At 43.8% G+C, this 18,826-nt stretch overlaps 1 protein-coding gene across 8 annotated transcripts in view; it reads left to right on the top strand.

The window, feature by feature from the left end:
- The window catches only part of OSBPL3 (oxysterol binding protein like 3), a 173,615-nt gene that overhangs the window by 74,248 nt on the left and 80,541 nt on the right, over positions 1 to 18,826 (top strand). For 7 of the 8 annotated variants that reach the window (XM_036097218.2, XM_078059380.1, XM_036097216.2 and 4 more), the window contains exon 2: positions 12,347 to 12,585. In XM_036097218.2, the coding sequence (XP_035953111.1) occupies positions 12,490 to 12,585 (96 nt within the window). In that variant the 5' untranslated portion in view covers positions 12,347 to 12,489. Of the gene's footprint in view, positions 1 to 12,346; positions 12,586 to 18,826 lie in introns of those variants that run through there. The other variant, XM_078059379.1, reaches the window with a different exon arrangement.

The raw sequence follows: 18,826 nt of genomic DNA, 5'->3' as shown, positions 1-18,826 counted from the left end.
AAGCATTGGCCAGTGATATAAAGTGACAGGAACCAGGTGGTGAAATCCCTAAAGAAGCATGCTTTGGGCCTAGCCATGTACTCTAGAAACATTTCAACAGTTGGGACAAAAGAGAGAAATGATCTCTTTTGGGGCCAAAGACAGAATGGTAAGGAGACCTCAAAAAGAAGGGATAGCTAGAATGTTCTGAAACTCATATCAGTCTGGCTCAACAATCACAATTATTATTGCTGCCAGTCTTCATAAGTTTGCTTTCCCACAGAATATAAAGATGAGACAAGTGCCGTCCCCCAGTTAGATGTAGACCTAACATCAGTGGTCAGTGTATGAAGAGTGAGTCAATTACAGGAAACAGAAGACAGACTTTCAGAGAGCACAGAAGTAAAGCAGGGGTTCAAAGGAGACATAAAACCGGGGGTGGGGGTGGTTTCCGAAAAGGTTTAATGGAGAAGATGACATTTGAAGTGCTTTTTGAAGGGTGGAGGACATTTCCACAGATGGAGGAGAGAACGTGGGTTCCTGGGTGCTTCACAGAGAGAAACCAGCAAAGATCAATGCAGAGTGGGGTAATTGCAGGTATATTCTATCCCCTAGAATATAGGGTGTGCTATGTGAGCTTTTGGAGATGAGGTGTGAGTGATAACAGCTAAAGTATAATGGAGTGATGTCTGCCGGGTACAGTGTCGAGTGCTTTCCATGCCTTATTTCAGTCTGTCTTCACAAAAGCTTAATACTATCATTCATTCTCTTTTCGGATGAGGCACGACTCAGAAATTTAGTAACACACAGTGAGTGGTAGGTAGAGCTGGAGTCCAAAGCCAGCTAAATTTAACTGAAATGGGAAGGGCTTAGGACTTTTAACCTAGTTCCATGACCAGTGGGAATTTTGAGCTGAGGAGAGACACTGGAATCTTTCGGGGAAGGTGAGTTGGGCAAGGGGAAAGTAAGGTAGATTGAAGTGATGGGAGAAACCCTCAGTGGGGGTCTGGGGTGGACTGGTGCTTGTGAGAACAGAAGAATGGAAAACTAGTTGGGGGTGCTGAGGTGAGGGTCAGGTCAGAGCTGGAATCTACAGTATTGAGAGATCTGGGAGAGGGGGTTGGGGTGGGCTAGGAAATGGTGGGTGTCCTGGAGTCAGGGAACTCAGCCCAGGTGTCAGCATGAGAGAGTGATGAGTTTACACTTGAAGTAAGCAGTAGGCTTCATGTTCCAGTGATAAATCCAGGCTGTGGTCTGGAGGAGGGTAAAGATTGTAGAATGGGTAGACACCTGCCTTACTAAAGTCAGGGGCATGGGTGAGATGATCAACAGCTAAAGCTCATAGAAAAAAGTGGATGAAGGACAAGACTTTAGTAAATGCCTGTGTGCCTGGGAGAGAAAAAGAGGAGCCAGCAAGCCACACATGGAAGAGGAATGAATTAAGAATGTTATACATGCTAGAATAAAGTCTGCAGACCTCATGTCAGGAATGAGCTGACGCTTTCAAAAAATGTTGCAAAGCTACAGAACAGCTTTTCAAACATATATCCAGAGCCAGATGAACAAATGAAAGTAAACTTCTGGGTGTGGAAACTTTCTCTTCACAAAACATCAGGAGTGAAAAGAATTATTCCAATTCCACTTTTTTCCCCCGTCTAAATCTATTTTCTAAAGGAGAAGTACTAACTGAAAAGAATTGAATACACACAAGAGAAGGGGAAATTGGAACCCAGGACAGGGGAAGGGATAGGAAACCTGTACCTAGCTCTGTGAAATGGGTTCTGGGTGTCCGTTCAGACCAAAACACACCAGGAGACTGAGTTACTTCGGTCTTCACAGAGCCTTTGAGAGTGGACTGTGCTGGATAAAAGAGAAGGCGATGGGTTCTCAGTGGTAGATGCTGTCAAGATTAGTATCTCAATCCTGGCTGCACACTGGAATCTACTGGGGAGCTTTTACCAAGCTATTGCTGCCCACGTCCTGTCCCCAAATTTCTGATAAATGGCTGTAAGGACATTATGCCACCCCTTAGGACATTCCGACAAGCACCCAGGGGTAAGAGTCACAACTGCATACCAGTGAGTTTCGTCCATCCACTGCAGAATTCTTTAATGCAGTATTACAAATCAGGTGAACAGTATACATTTAGAGAAGACGAGACAGGCTGGATTATTCTAGTTTGCCCTTGTGATTAGGTTAGTGGATCGTAAAAATGAATCAAGAATTAAGAATGAATCAAGAATTAAGAACATCACTGATAGAGTAGATCTTATTTCTACCAGCTGGCACTGGAGGATTGGGTCGTCCTCGGCTCAGGAACTTGTCCTGGGAGAGGTAGAATGGAAAGATAGGTGACATCTACAACCTTGGGAGCCACGGGGAGGGAGAATGGTGAGAATATGGTACTGCTGAGGAGGACACAGCCTGATGAAGTCGCACCGGCAGCAAAAGCCTTTATCCTGAGGGAAGTCGGCAGTTAGGAGCAGGGGGGTAAGTGCCAAGAGTGGAGCCCATGTGACCAGGAGTAGGGGCTCTGCACGGGTGCAAAGCCCTGGGCATCAGGGCGGCCAGCTGGTATTGCCAGACAAGAGAGTTTTTGGATAGCAAGCTCCTTTCCCATTTTTTTAAGGAGGATGTCAGACTTCTCAAAGTGTATTTGAAGTACTCACTAAAGTATCTATCGTATGATATCCTTGTGAACAAGGTGGAAAACTAAGGTCTGAGTCAAGAACTTCTTTTCTGGTAAAGGATAGGACTCATCTAGGTGTGTGACGTGGAATTTTCGTAATAATCATTTGGACAAAAAATCATAATCATTAGGAAATTACCTCTACCTCCTTCCCCATATCCGTGTGCAAGTGCTCTGTCCTAGAAAGCCTGCCATCTGGAGCCGTCCATCTGTACCCTCAGAAAGACTAGTGTGAGCAGCAATGGCCACTGGGACCTCCCCCAATTGTCCCGTCCTTTTCCTTTCTTCACCGACAGGTACCTTGATAGGCTACTTTCCTATTCTGTGAGCTGTTTGTGTGGCTGGCCCTCCCTCCCCCTCTCACTTTTCCAAGCATCTCTGAGGCATGTAGATAGTCAGGCTGAGGCTGGGGCTCCCCCACAGGATAACATGGGGGTGTCCTGGGGGGCTGAGGAGAAAACTGCCCACTATCAGGACAGCTTGCCAACAGCAGTTCATATAACTTTCTAGCTAAAAAACAAACATTTTTTTTAAATTTAAATGTCTTATTTCATAAAGTATTTGAAGTGGTTCCTAAGAATACACACACTCTCCAGGCAAATAGGTGGGTAGTTGAGAGAATTAGAACACAGTGACAATAAGGTAAGCCAGGCACACGGAAAGGCTCATCTTCACCCCGGTGGTTCTCTGTCCCTCCTGGCACCCCAGACAAAGAGGGACACATTCTCATATATAAATTCCTGGGTCCAAAACTGAGAACACGCCAGTCATTTAGGAGTGGCACTCCAATCCTGAGACCTGGCTATTTTCCTATCAAGGTCCTTTAAAGAAACCCTTGTGCACATTGTTATGGCCATTTTGAGGAGCAATTTGGAATACCCAGCAAAACTAGAACTAGTTCTACCTTAAGCTACAGTCGTTCCATGTGTTTTAGAAAACCACACCGCAGCCTCACAAGGAGCAGACCTTGCAGCTCTGTTTTTAAGAGCAAAGAATCAGAGATGACCTAAAGGAAGAATAAGTTAAACAAGGCATAGTCATACCACGGAACTGTGTGACACGAATGAACTAGAGTGTATGTGTAATGATTGCGAGTGAAAATCAGCCAGCTGCAGAAAGAAATGTATGGTATGGTCCTATTTATTGGGCACAAGTTTTTAAAAGCCAGAAGAGTAGATACAGAATATTGTATAAATAAGGATGGAGACCTATTAATGCTGGGTGGTAGGAATGTGGATATTTGCAAATATCCTTTTGATTTTTCTGATTCCAAGAGAAAAGCAGCCTCTGTGATGTTGTGTGCGAGAGTGACCTCAGCACCATACACTGGCTAGCTCACCGAGAGGTGACTGCCCTGTCACCTTTCGTAGCTTTTGTATGCATTAACTCACCTAATCACCTCAACAACCCCTTTGGGGAGATCCTTTCATTATTTCCATTTGTCACACGGAACACTGAGGATCTAGAGAGGCTAAAAATTTGCTGAAAGCCACTTAGTAAGGCTGGCTTTGGACCCAGGCAGTTTGAATCCAGAGCTCATGGCTTTAATTACTACACCACTCTGTAAAACCTCCCAATATCACCGGGTGGGTTGGTTGTTTATTTTTGTGTATATGATCTCTCTCATTGTAGGTGAAGGGCATGGCCTAGAGGGCAGTGCAGGCAAAGTCATTCTTCAGAGGTGAGAACAGTCCAGTTTGACCGACTTCTCCATCTGATGGTCTGGCTTGAGCTACGTTGCACGCATTATGTTACCTTTCTAGATCATTACTGATGCCCCTCTACCCTGGATCCGCATCAGAATCACCTGTGGAGGTTTTAGGAATTTCAAAGCCTGGCCCCACCACGAATTCCACCATACTAGATCATGGGTAGGGCCTGGTCATCAGCATTTTTAAAAGCTCCCCACATAAATCTAATGTGTAGTCAGAGTTGAGATCCACTGCTCTCCAGAGTCTGGACAGTACAACATTCAGGATTATGATATTTGGCAAGAGCCTGCAGGGTAGATATTTTGTGTTGAGGATCAAGGACAGATCCGTATATGGTGACTCTTGTGATCAGGCTGCAGTTAATGTCTCAAGAAATTCAGGAAAAGGGAATGCATGGACCTCCACAGACCCCACCACATCCACTTGGGCCTTTGCAAGATAGGATCTGTCTGTCCCACTAATGTCTTCTAGTTTTCTGGAGGGTGGAGAAAATTTGCCATGGTGATTAAGCATGGGAGTGGGGACTGGAAGCACATGGATCTGGTATTTGCCATCCCTGGCTTAAAGGAATCGTTAGGCAACAGGACAGAATCTTCCTCAGAGGAGAGCTCAGGGTCTATTCTAGTCCTGGACAAATATGTACCAGAAGCCTCAAGATTCCATGGGGAGAAGAATATTAACCTAGGGCAGTGGTTCTTGTGTATCAAAATCACCTAGAGAACTTACTAAAAACAGGTTGTTGGGTCCCACCCACCTGCTCTGCAGGTCTTTGGTAAGATCTGGGAACTTGCATTTCTAGCAAGCATTTCTCACAAAGTGATGTTGATGCTGCTGGTCTGAGGGCCACTTTTTGAAAAGCACAGGCCTAGGATAATAAGAGAGAGTTTTGGCTTCCTGTCTACTCTGCTACATCACAGATACACAAATAGCAGGACTGGCTCCAGGTAAGATAAGAGGGGTTAAGAATGACTGGCCCAGGGACACCTGTGTGGCTCAGTCGGTTAAGCGTCTGCCTTTGGCTCAGGTCATGATCCCAGGGTACTGGGATCGAGTCCCGCATCAGACTCCTTGCTCAGCGGGGAGCCTGCTTCTCCCTCTACCTGCTGCTCCCCCTGTTTGTGCTCTCTCTTTCTCTCTCTGTCTCCCTCTCTCTGACAAATAAATAAAATCTTAAAAAAAAAAAAAAAGAATGACTGGCTCCATCATGCACAAAATCCCGTGGGGAATGTGTCACATGTACAGGATTATCAGGCCCATTCCCAGATATTCTGATTCAATCCATCTAAAGTGCAGCTTCCAAAATCTGCATTTTAAACAAGAATCTGGGAGACTTTGAAGAAGGTGGATCTGGACACTTTGAGAAATTGGCCATGACTGTACAGTTAGGGGGATTACTGTGCGTGGGTTGGCAAATGTGAACCCAGAAATGCCAATGAAGGGATAAGTTAGCATCAAGCTGTGGAGAGGATTTCTGTGCCCTTGTGCTCTTCTTAGTAAATCTTCCGGTATAATTTGTTAGATGAGGACAGAATTCACAGGCCTAGGCAATCTGAATGCATCCACAAAGGAAAAGCCGGCCAAGGCCACTGAATGGCAATTGGTCCCCAGAAATGTATCGACAGACTGGAATCAGGGGTGAAAACTGATGTGAGGAAATACAATAATAGAAAAAAAAACAGGCAAGTCATGAATTTCAGCTAAAGGAAGGAAAGGAGTCCTGTTGCGAGAGAAAAGCCCAGCTTCTCCACAGTTCCTACCGCATCAGAGTCCTGGAGAATGGCAAGGACAGCAAGTGCTAGAGAGAGGTGTGGGTGTCCCCAAAGCTCAGACACATCAGCCGGGGTTACAGTTGTGGTGTGTACGTGGCCAGGGAGGCCAGAGCTCCCCTCCCTCCTGCTCTAACCAGACCACACCTGGAGCTTTCTCGAGATCTGGGCACCCTTTTCGGGGAAGCACAGACAAATTGAAGTGTAATCAGAGCTGGATGGCTATGATCATAAGGATCACATAAGACACGGGTGATGAAAAAGTGACTGTTTGGTCTGGAGAAGAAAAGATTTGCTGGGTGGGATGGGGGAGTGGTGGTGGTTCCAGGACAGGGGTTGAGGAAAAAGAAATTGTCATGTCAGAGGGCAGGTCTGGGAGCAGTGTCTCCTAGTGAGACAGATTTCAACTCTAAATGAAAACCCGTCTAGAACAGACTTCTGTGGAGACAGTTTGGCTGTGAGCCTTGGTACTCATCCCTCCAGGAACAGTCAGCAGTGTCTCTGGATCAAGCCAGCCGTCCAGGAAGTTAAGGCAGATGGGCTGGCATGACACACAGAGGTCCAGGATCAGCTATCTGAGGGCGTCATGGTTAGAACTTGCTTCCAGAAACCTCTGATCAATTTATGGATCTTAGAGGCAAATGACCAAAGCCCTACTGTTGATCATGTAATATCTTGGAGATCAGGGTGTTTCAGCAGGCATCATTTCTAAAAAGATGCACATCTGGGATTTGAATAATTTTCTTTTACCAAAGACGACTGGAAGACCAGAAATGGATATTCCATTATGAATTTTTGTGTGTGTATGTGTGTTGATTGGGGGACATAATTCTTCTATATATTTTACTGGGAAAATTTAAATTAACTGGAACTATATGCCATCTGGCCTTAATGCAAGTTGTTTTCAAGGATGGAAGGAAAACCTGTTTCTCAGCCGAACATGACCAAGTGTGTGAGTGCAGGCCGCCAGGCCTAATAGAATAATAAATAGCTATGTTATATGCCACTGTTTCAAACCCACTAGTTAATATTAAGTTGCTTTCTTGGACAGCCAATGGTGACGAATAATGTGGCTTTTATCTTTTTGCATTTATGTCTTATTCAAAGTAAGCATGCTGCTTTGATGGTTTAAAAATCTGTTCACGCTTGTGCTACAGATTTGGGGAAATGTTAATATGTTTTAAAATTCTGTAGAGTCCGTATTTGGTTTTGGTTGCAAGAGGAGTATAGGATCTTATCTGGTGCTGTACGTGCCACTTCCAGGAAGCCAGGAGAGGAAGAAATGGAACTAACATCTGTTGAGTGTCTATTCTATCCACACCACACATCTTGTCCTCATTTTTCATTTAATCCTCATGATGCCCCATTTCCTACATAAAAACCCTAAAGACCAGAGACGTCACTCCATCTGTCAAGGTGCACAGAGTTTGTAATGAGGGAGCACCAAAATCAAACAGGTCTGGCTCCTTCCGAGTCACATACATCTTGGTCTGTGCATCTCCTTTACATCTTTTCCCAAACTCTGTATTCTTTTTTTAAGTGAAAATGGCCAAAATAAGTCTTAAGATCAGTCTTTGTGGCCAAAATGCTCGGCAGTGCCTTGATCATTTGTTCTTCCCCATTCTTGGTAGAAATCAGAGTTCTCTTTTCCCTAATGGAAGCCCCATGCACGCATGTCTCATGCGTTGGACTTTTAGTTAGAACACCATCTTCACCTGGGCCATCAGCTTCCAAGGTGAGTAGCAATGGTGAGAAAGGACCTAGCTCATTTCAGAAGCACAAGAAGGGCATTTTTTATTATTTATTCCTTTATTTTTAAAGATTTTATTTATTTGACAGAGAGAGTCACAGTGAGAGAGGGAACACAAGCAGGGGGAGCGGGAGAGGGAGAAGCAGGCTTCCCGCAGAGCAGGGAGCCCGATGCGGGGCTCGATCCCAGAACCCTGGGATCATGACCTGAGCCGAAGGCAGACGCTTAACGACTGAGCCACCCAGGCGCCCCAAGAAGGGCATTTTTTAATTGACCTAACTACATTAAGCTTCTCATACCTGTTGGATTTGGCTACCAGGTGGTTCGTTGAAATGAAAGCGGGTCCCGCACTGACTTCTGTCATGCATCAAACACTTGTCTTAGGTAGAAGGCACAAGAGCAGTCATTCAGCCTGTTCCTGTGAGTTTGGGAAGTCCCAGCCGTCTGTCTATAGGGCACGACAGGTACCGCCAGACAGGTTTACTTGGGGCAGGTACCCCAGCATTCAGCAGGATTGACCCCCTTACCTGTCAGATCAATGGCCAAGGGATGGAAGAACCTTCTGAGGAGGCGGCAAATGTTCTATTTCTTGATCTGGGTGGTGATTATTTCAGTATTTGCAAATGTAAAATTTCATAGAGCTGTCTGGGTGCTTAAGACTTGTTCACTTTACTATACGGAAGTTATGCCTCAATAAAAAAGATAAGGGGGGAAATGAATTATTGGCCTTAGGTTGTTCACAGCGTCTGAGCAGGGAAACTGTTATATTTTATAGAAGCCCCCTGAGTTAGAGGTTTTCCATGGAAGGGTCACTGGGAGAGGAGAAAGCACCACAGCTCTTTCAGAGGTACCCTCATCATCATCATCCATATACCCCTGAATCAGCGGCCCTGGCCCCTGGCCAGTATCTGTCATCCCTAAGGGCTTTGTCTTCCCCATTTTACTAGGTCAGCACTGTGAAGTCAGCTAGTTGGAGTAGGAGACACCAGTCTTCTGTATGACTCCTCCTTGTTAAGGTCCTCTGTCTTGGGACTCCTGTCAGGGTCTTCCCTCTGAGGACCCGCAGGCCAGCCCTTAGGGCCCCCTAGGTTGACACAATAAGTACCTCATTCCACACGACCACCTCATTCCTGGGCCACCTTAGTCTCAGGCCTCTGTTGCCTTCGTGCTCTATTCTGCCCTGTTTTAAGTATTTCCTTTTCCCAGAATTTGATCTCTTTTGCCCTTTAAGCAGTAAGTGGACTGAATTTTAACTGATGATTTTAACTGAATTTCTGATGAGGCTAGGCTGGAAGGTTCTGGGGGATGGAACAAGATCTGTTTCCCTAGGTGATAATCCCAGACTCACTCGGGGATGGATGTGGGAGCGGCTGGAGTCGCACCCTTTCTTTTCCCTGGAGGAGAAAAAGAGGCACTGTGGTACTTCCGGAGGCCTTACCTCAAAGTACCAACTTAAATTATGGGGTTTTGGCCTGCGCCCAGCCCTGGCTCTGGTAGCTCACTCCTCCAAGGTGAACTTTGGCAGAGCTAAGTGATAAAGATGACCCTTTGTACCAGTTGCCTCTGGGACAGGGTTATTGTGTTTCTAATTTGGCAGTTTCAGAATTGCTGTGACTCTGTGTTGCCCGAGTATTCCTTTCTGCCCCTTCTGCACACGTTACAGACCGCCCGGGGTCCCGCACTCTCCCTGTCAGAGCCTCCGCTTCTAAAGACATGACAAAAACACTGGCGCGCACACACACAGAAACCCTTTGTTGGTGTTCCCGATCCACTGTGGAATCGTTGTCATGGCAACGGCTGCCCCCGCACACAGTTCATCCTTTGGGGTTCCCGTCATGTTTTCTTTTCCCTCTCTTTCTTCAAGGGCAACAGCCAACGTGCTATTAAACCGACTATTAATATATCCGTACAGCCTTTCTTGGCAGTTTTGAACTCGACTACATTGACTTCTAACTTCGGGTCCAATTAGTCACGCCCCATAAGGGAAGCTAACTTTGCGAAGAGGCTGGTGTTGGTTTGGTTTTAGTCTTAGTTATTGTTGGATCCAATATGTATGCATACAGAGATTTGGGGGGTTTCTATGAAAGCAGCACGTGAATTGAGTTCTCCAGCTACATGTACCTTAATTTTATTTTCTGACATGATATTTCTCGTTGTCCTGGTTTTAGCTGATGGCTTTAGCATACTCATTTTTTTTGTTTTTATTTAAATTCCAGTTAGCATACTGTGTAATATTAGTTTCAGGTGTACAATGTAGTGATTCAACACTTCCAATACAGCACCTGGTGCTCATTAGCATACTCGTTTTTAAAGAACTAAGTGTTAATGAAAGGCATAGGAGATTGAGTACTTATAATTAACCAAAGGTTTAAAATAATATCTAACTACCTGGGTCCTGGACAATTATATAACATGCTTCTTTTAAAATTAAGACTATGTGAGCACTAAGAACCAAATAGAATGAATATATATATATTTTTATTGTTGTTAACATGTTTGAGAAAGTTACAGAGTTTATTTGAACTTAGTGTGTCAAATAAAAGGCTGGCCTTGGGAAGCCAAAACCAAACATGTTAGTCACCCTTAACTCAGGGCTGTGGATGAAGGCAGTGGTTGAAGGAATGGGGCAGGGCCTCTGCAAAGCTGGCTTACGAGGTGCTCCCTCCTAGTCTTTCTAGGCAGCTCCTCAGTTCTGCTGGGTCCCAGAGTCGGGCAGTAACTGTTATCACCAGGCCTGGCTATTAAAGCGTGCTCATTTCCAACACCAAGGTTAAAGGCCTGGCATCTGGCCTGAAATCAGTCTCTTGCCAGCTGCGTGATTGGGCAAGTTACCTAACTTCTCAGAGACTCCATTGTTTCCTCTGTAAAAGAGAGATAATCTCCTCCCATCAGACTGTCGATTAAATGAGATCATACACTATGTATGGGAAACTCTTACTATAGGACCTGGCGGTAGGTAGCGTGGACTCAAAGATGATTATTGTTTCAATTACTAGGATACTCTAGATGATGTGGGAACTTCTGTTTTCCTTCATAATTTTGTCACACTTTGTAATAGTGTTTTTAGAAGATGTCTCCAAAACCTTTGGTAGAACAAATCTTCCACCCCATCCCTCTAAAAAAGTTTTTTTAAATTACACTATAATACATATAAAATAAAATCAATTTTCACACATACAATTTAGTGACATTTAGTCACAGTGTTGTACAACTATCACCAGTATCTAGTTCTAGAACATTAATCACCCTAAAAGGAAACCTCATAGCCATACCCTATTTCCCAATTCCCCCAGCCCTTGGCAATCACTGCTTGGCCTTGTGCCTCTATGGATTTGCCCACTGTGGTTATTTCATATAAATAGTAACATACATATGTGGTCTTTTCTGTATGGCTGCTTTCACTTAGCATAATGTTTTCAAGGTTTATCCTTGTTGTATCATGTATCACTATTTCATTACTTTTAATTCCTGAACAATATTCCATTGCATGGATATGCAGTCTTAGTCCATTTGGGCTGCTCTAACAAAGTGCCACAGACTGGGTGGCTTAGAGGTGACAGGAATTTATTCCTCACAGTTCTGGAGCCCGGGAGCCCAAAATGAGGATGCCAGCACGGGCAGAGGGCCCTCTTCAGCTTGTAGACTTATTGTATCCTCACGGGGCAGAAGAGGCTAGGGAGCTCTGGGTCATCTTCTTTATAATTAATTCCATTCATAAGGGCTGTGCCCGCAGGACCTAAGTACCTGTCAGAGGCTGCACCTCCTATTGCTATCACATTGGGTTTAGGATTTTTAACACATGAATTTTAGGGGGACACAAACATTCAGATGGTGTATGCTATCTGTTCATCAGTTGATGGATGCTGGGTTGTTCCTACCTTTGGCTACTGCCAGTAGCTTTACTATGAACCTTCTTGTACAAGTTTTTGTTTGAACACCTGTTTTCAGTTCTTTGGGGTATGTACCTAGGAGTGGAATTGCTGGATCAGATGATAATTCTGCTTAGCTTTTTAAAAAACTACCAAACTCTTTCTAACTATGCTGTACCATTTAATATTCCTACCAGCAATGCCTGAGGGTTCCAGTTTCTTCCAATACTTGTTATTTTCCATTTTTTAAAAAAATTATACTTATCATTTAGCAGGTATGAAGTGGTATCTCATTGTGGTTCGGGATGGTTTTTTATAGTACTGATTTTGTATGTGTCTGGACTCAAATTTTCTTACTACTGTTCTTAATTCTGGCAAAACTACATGAAAAACCACCTATACATAATTTCCAAGAAAAGATGGGTGTAAAGCATCTTTTCCTTCACAGCTCCTGATATAACTATGCATCATGGCTCTGTAATCTGTACTGTAGACAAACCACTTGCAGACAGTCAGGGGCTAATTACAGATGGTGTCTGAGGCCTCTGACCTTCTCTGTAATCCTTTTCTTTTGCTTTTAGAGATTTCCTCTGGGTCATCCAAAATGCCTTTAAACGTATTGGATAAGAACTGAGCCACCTGCCCGTGTGCGACTTCCGTACTCTCAGCTCCACTGTCTTCTGATGGCATTTTGACTGCATCGAGACCAAGTGACCCACTGCTCATGATGAGTGACGAGAAGAACCTTGGGGTGTCCCAAAAACTGGTCTCACCTTCAAGGAGCATAAGTAGCTGCTCCTCCAAGCAAGGAAGTCGACAGGTAAACTTTAACCAATGCAAATTTTAAGATGCAAATTTATACTAGGAAATTGGCAGATTAAGATGTGTGCATTTACTTGGGACCTCCTGCTTCTCAGTGGAAGAGCGATGGCTTTCAGCCATATCTTAATTGTATGAGAAGAGTAAACTTTAGGTGCTTTTCATAATGCAGCTTGAGTGCTTACCCGATGGGAAGGAACTGTATTTGGCTCTTTGCATTATTTTATCTGATCCTTGCCACTGTCTTCCAACACAGATAGGAATATCCCTATTTTCTCCATGAGGAAGCTGAGTCAGACCAACTGAGTTCTTTGCCCAAGGATACACTGCTAGTAAGTGGCAGAACAAGAAGTCAAAACTCAGTCCAACTCCAGAGCCCACACTTTCCTTTGTACCCTACTAACCAAAACAAAGGAACAGTCACTGTTCCAATAAGTTTAGTATCCTCCTGCCCTCTTCTTCCTTCCCCTTCCCAAGCCTTTTATGACCGCTTCCCCCACAGATTGCCATGTGGGTGACTTTGAGTCTCCCCTGCTTGCTTTCTCCACTGGATAAGGGAGTCAAAGCCACAGAGAAGCGGGCAAAAGGAATTCAGTAGGAAGAAGAGAGAAGTGAAGCAAAGACCTGGATAATTAACTCCTATCTAAGCACCAGCCGTAATGATATGTTGTTTTTTGTTTCTCTTTCTGATACATCTCCGTTGGCAGAATTTGCTGGCTTTAGGTCAGTGGTGGTAAATGCATGTTAATCATTCTAATTCTCTCACCTTCAGTGACATAGAGAGTGGGCTGTCAGGAAGCTGTGGGTTCCCGACCACAGTGGTCTCTGAGCCTTTTCAGCATCTGCCGGCTTTGCTGGCATTGCCTTTCCCCCACCAGAAGCGCTCGCCCAAGAATTGGCCCCGAGTCCTTGGTTCCATATTTGGAAGCAACAGTCCGGCAACCTCCCACCTCAGGCACGCCTGCATATTTCTGACGCATTGTCATGCGTCTCTCCATGTGAACATCGCCTGGGACAGGGAGCTTGTTCCTTCACAAGGCCGCTTCGTGTCATTAGAATCTACGATTCTAGACAGATCAGATTTTGCCCCAGCCTGGACATTTGGGGCGCCCTCCAAGATCTCCTGTGAGGGGTTAGGAAGAAAAAAATTTTTAGCACTGTAATCACTTCTGTCTGGGATTTTTAAAAATGACTAAAACTAGTCCTTGGCTAATGCATCATGGTCCCTTTGGAGTCCTGGCTTCAGAAGGGTGACTATACACTCACCCTCCTTGTCAGCTTTCCACGGGGGTGTTTCTCTCCCTAAGCCGAGATTCTGGTTGGGATTAGAGCCTGAATGTGTGAGCTTTCCCTCACCCTTTGTACCTAGTAGCATCTCTTGCTATGTACTTCTTGGATAAAGAGAAGGAACATGATTCATTTAAACTGCCAGTGCTTATAACACCATAGGAATTGGAGCAGTGCTGTGGCATTCTACAACTGAATACTACAGAAACTCTTTTGGTATGTTATTTGAATTGATTAATTTGGTTTTCACAGAGCTTCTTTTGAGCTTGTCATGAAGAGTGAAAGGAATGTGTGTGATGCCTCCATTTTTTTCTCACTTAGAATGGTTGGCCATTCAGCTATTCATTCATCAAATGGTCATCTTTTATATTTAGGATCTCCCACTTTAAGGGACATGTAATGTAGCTTTGTAAACATAAACACTTCTGTGGCAGAGCAGGTGGAGAATTTAATAACTTTATTCCAATCCTAGACTGAATCTAGTTATAAAGGCCATGTTTAATTTCAGGGACCATTTTCTTACTCTGCCCACTTTCCCATCCTTCTGTCAAAGAGAGGTGTTCTGTTGCAGGAGTGGCTTAGGTTTTCCATCCATATGGTCCACCTTGGCAAGCTGTGTCCGTTCTGCCATCACAAGCTGTCCCAGGATTGTCTTTCATTCTCTAAAGGTGCTGGGGAGGTACAGGAACCTTGGAAGTTCAACCTTCATGGCTCCGAGGGAACAGAGCCGTACCCCGTGGTCTTGTAGATGCTAAAGATAGTGACGCTGTGTTTCCAGTCACTTCGCTGGAAAGTACAAGTTCAACACTTAAAACTTCAAGATTTATGGAATAATAAATTTAATGTGAGGAATGTTGAACTCTAACTGATAAAGATAATCTGTTCAACAACCTACTCGTTTTTAAAGCTCCAGTTTAAAGTCACTATTAGGCTGTTTTCTTCATTTCATGGTGGGGGTGGGGGGTGGATAGGCCTGATGTTGACTGTATTGGACCCTCTTTAATGCTGGTTTTTCTTCTGTGCTTTGGAATTTTGCTTTAGAGTATCATCTTGAGTTTGTTTCCCCATGTTCTTTCCTTGCACTCACCCTGCCCCATTTAGGGATTTGCTATTACCTGCTTCTTACCTCCGAGGACCCCAACCCAGAGTCAGGGGTTATATTTGCTCTTGGGGGCTTCTGTTCCATGTCAGTGATAGAACATCCAAGATCCACCACCAGGTCAGCACACATGGCCCAAGTCTGGTTGTGAGGCTGTGTCTGCCTTCTGCCACCTCCCTGGATAAGGCAAGTTTTAAAGCCCCCTTTCATTGTGTGGAGCTCCTCCTCAGCATTTGCTTATTTCCAGCAGTGAGGCTAGCTCAGGTCTCATCCTTTTCCTGTGGACATTTTTAGCCCCAATAGCCCACAGAAGTAGGACTCCTGGACACTTCTGTCTATAGTTTCTTTTGCATTTCTATTTTGTGTTTGATCCATGGAGATATTTAATTTTTTTTTTTTTTTTTAAATCACACAGACACACACGCAAAAGCCCCTACATCTTTGTAACTTTGTGTATTTTTGCTGTTTTGGAGCTGGGGCGGTTATAAGAGAGGGACACTGAGTGCACAAACTTTTAATATAGTTTTGGCTGAAAGACCCGGTCATCTTAAGTCATTTTACTTAAATTCTCCTCCAGCATCACTAAGTGACATTGAGAGTCTGTGTACTCCAGCCACACTAGCTTTTTTTCAGTTCTTTGCAATGAACTTGCCCTTGTCCTTGTTTCTTGAACTGAATTTGAACTTGTCCTTCCTATCCCAGAGCCTCCCCTCATGAAATCACAAGGAGCTATGCATTTATGTAGAGGTATTCCCTATCTATAGTCTTGTTAGAAGAGCTTGCTTCCTTGAAGGACAGAATGATCAAGAATTGTGATCTGTATCTTTGTTTTTACTTCTGACCTAAGGCAGAGTTTACAATTTAGGACCACGAATACCCAAGAAGGGTTCTGTCATCTTTTAGCTTAAATACTAGGGCTTTTGAAATTTAAATATAGCATGCCTCATTTTGTCAGTATGGAAACAACCTGCAAATATAATCTTATCAAGGTAATTTTGAGAGGAATGTATGCATTAGTGATTAGAACTTGAACTCTCCAGCCTTGGTTCCACCCATTCATTGGTTCTCTGACCTTAAACTCTTAACCTTAAGCCTCTGTTTTCTCATCAGTAAAATTGAAATAATAATAGTTCTTTTCACATAGGATTATTGTGAGGATGAAAACTGAAGCATCTAATCCAGGGTCAGACTCATAGTAGGTCCTGAGTTAATATTAACATTCATTTTTGTTATTATAGTTAACATTAATTTGAACTTCATTCTTATTTATGGAAAATATAAATGCTCATAGAGAATAGTTCTGCTTTTTGCCCCTAGAAAATTCTACAGGCATTATACATGTATCTACTCCTGTATCTACCCAGTACTCGTTAGTATTGTACAAAGGCCCACAAAGTATACAATGCATATATGAATATATACTTTTTTTTTTTTAAGATTTTATTTATTTATTTGACAGAGAGATAGAGAGCACAAGTAGAAGGAGTGGCAGGCAGAGGGAGTGGGAGAAGCAGGCTCCCCGCCGAGCAGGGAGCCCGATGCGGGGCTTAATCCCAGGACCCTGAGATCATGACCTGAGCCAAAGGCAGATGCTTAACTGACTGAGCCACCCAGGCGCCCCTGAATATATACTTTTAAAATAAAAAGTGCCTTCCTTTATACACATTAACAAAATGCTTTTATTTATTTATTTATTTATTTATTTATTTTGAGAGAGAGAGAGAGAGCATGCATGGGTCGTGACAGAGGAGAGAGAGAGAGGATCTTAAGCAGGCTTCATGCCCAGTGCAGAGCCGAGCACATGGGCTTGATCTCACGACCTTGAGACCCTGATGTGAGCCAAAATCAGGAGTAGGACGCTTAACTGACTGAGCCACCCAGGCGCCCCCAAAATGCTTTTAGAGAAGAATGGAGTAGAATATTTAATGTTTGGGCTGTATTTGGTACCTTCACTACCTGGCGTGATCCATACCTAAAACAGGTGAAACGAGTTGATGAATCCTTACCCTTTTCTGTTCTGCCAGGCCTTGTCCTCTCAAGGGTATACATTTTTTTTTCTCTTCCCATGCCAGCACCTATCTGTTGGTAGTAGCTGCTTAGAGCCTTGTGCTGAGAAGGATTCTGCAGCTGAGTGTGACTGTTGTGAGAAAGAGTGCCCTGTTTGCCGCTGTGGCTCATGGGCACAGGCGGGATGCATGGCAGCAAGGGTCGTCCCGTAGTGATACTGGAGGGTTGAAATCAAGCCATCTCTGCTATAGTCTTTATATTATGTTACTGAGGAACTTTAGGCAAGTGAAGTTTGCCTCAGTTCTTGATCCATGAAATGGAGACAAAACTCACCTCCTGCTTCCTTTCCAGGGTTGTTTTGAGAGAAAGTTGAATGTTTTTACTGGCTAAAAGATGTTGAATCTATTTGGAGAAAGATTCTCTGTAAATTTAAGAAACTCTTAACAATTACAGATGAGCTTCCTTTGAACTCAGGCCAGTTCCAGAGCCAGAACTGAAAATGGTCTTGTTTCAAGAACCCTGAGAGTCGGCGGATGAAATGGATCTCTTTGAAGAAGAGCAGAGTATCCTTCAGATATAGTGCCTTTATCTGTAGGATAGGAACCTGTTCTCCCTGAGGAAATGCCCAGTTAAAGGAACCAGCCAGGAGCAGGCTGTCGGTCCCTTCTGACTGTCTTACTCATACCCTAATTTTTGTAGTGCGCTAGGTCCATCTTTGCTTTAGTGTTCTTCCCCGTCTCAGGCATTGGTTCAGCTACCCCTTCAGCTGGAATGATCCATATGAAACTGTTCTGTCCTTTTGAATTTTGTGATTTTTCTGGAAAAGAATCTTCATTTATCACTGTAGTATTTTAAAAGTAACTTTTATAAAAATAATATATGCTCACTGCAAATCATTTCCAAGGTACATGCAAATCTATGTTGAATTGCAACACTTTAATTCATTTACTTTTAATGAACGAAGCTGATAAGTCAAATAGATTGAAGCCTGGGAATGACCATTGGTTGTGGAGGTCATTGCTGGCATTGTCTAGTGGGAGAGGTAGATGTGAAAGGCTGGTTAGAGCTCATTCTCATAGAGAGAAGAGGAGCAGAGAAAGAGGGCACCCCAATTCTACCAGGCCCCAGACAGGTTTTGAGATAGGCCTTCACATGTTCCATTTGGGAACCTTGAGCTTGACTGATGCCGTGCTGAACACTGCCCTTTTCTCTGCTCATGTGGATAACCTCTTTTGATTAATACAGTTCTCAGAGTCCTGGGTTTCTATTTACACATTTTTTTAGTCCTCACAGCACCTAGCACAGGGCTTTGCACATGGCAGATGCAAATTAGTGGACTAAATTTACTGAATGCCATCAGGGTCGCTTAGAATGTATGGCCAGGTGGACATGGGGAATGGCAGCAACATGCCCACAAATTCCTGAGCTCCCTCATTCCAGTGATGTATTGTGAGGATCTTCAAAAATCAACAAAGGCCTCTCCACTGAGTTTCATCTGGCAAATGATGAAATTCCTAACTGCTTTCTATACCTGTGGTCTCTGAACAAACCCTCTGTCGAAAAGTATGGAACAGACGTAAAGGCGTCTTGTTGCAACTGACCTGTATTCACACAGGCTCTGCTTTTTGCTAGCTGGGTGACCTTGCCACGTTACATAAAACCTCTGAGTCTCAGTTCTTCAGCTGTGAAATTGGGATTATTGTGCTTACTTTGGAGAACTAAGTGAAATAATAAATATGAAGTACCTAGGCTAGCACATGGTAGACATTAGGTAAGTGTATTAATGAATGAATAAGCATGCAGTTGCTAGGTTGAAAGATGACTATTCACAAAGCTCTGTGGATATATT

This window comes from Halichoerus grypus, chromosome 12 (assembly GCF_964656455.1).
Source record: "Halichoerus grypus chromosome 12, mHalGry1.hap1.1, whole genome shotgun sequence".
Taxonomy (NCBI): domain Eukaryota; kingdom Metazoa; phylum Chordata; class Mammalia; order Carnivora; family Phocidae; genus Halichoerus; species Halichoerus grypus.
The sequence above is the reverse complement of the archived record's forward strand: the minus strand, read 5'-3'. Positions and strand labels throughout refer to the sequence as shown.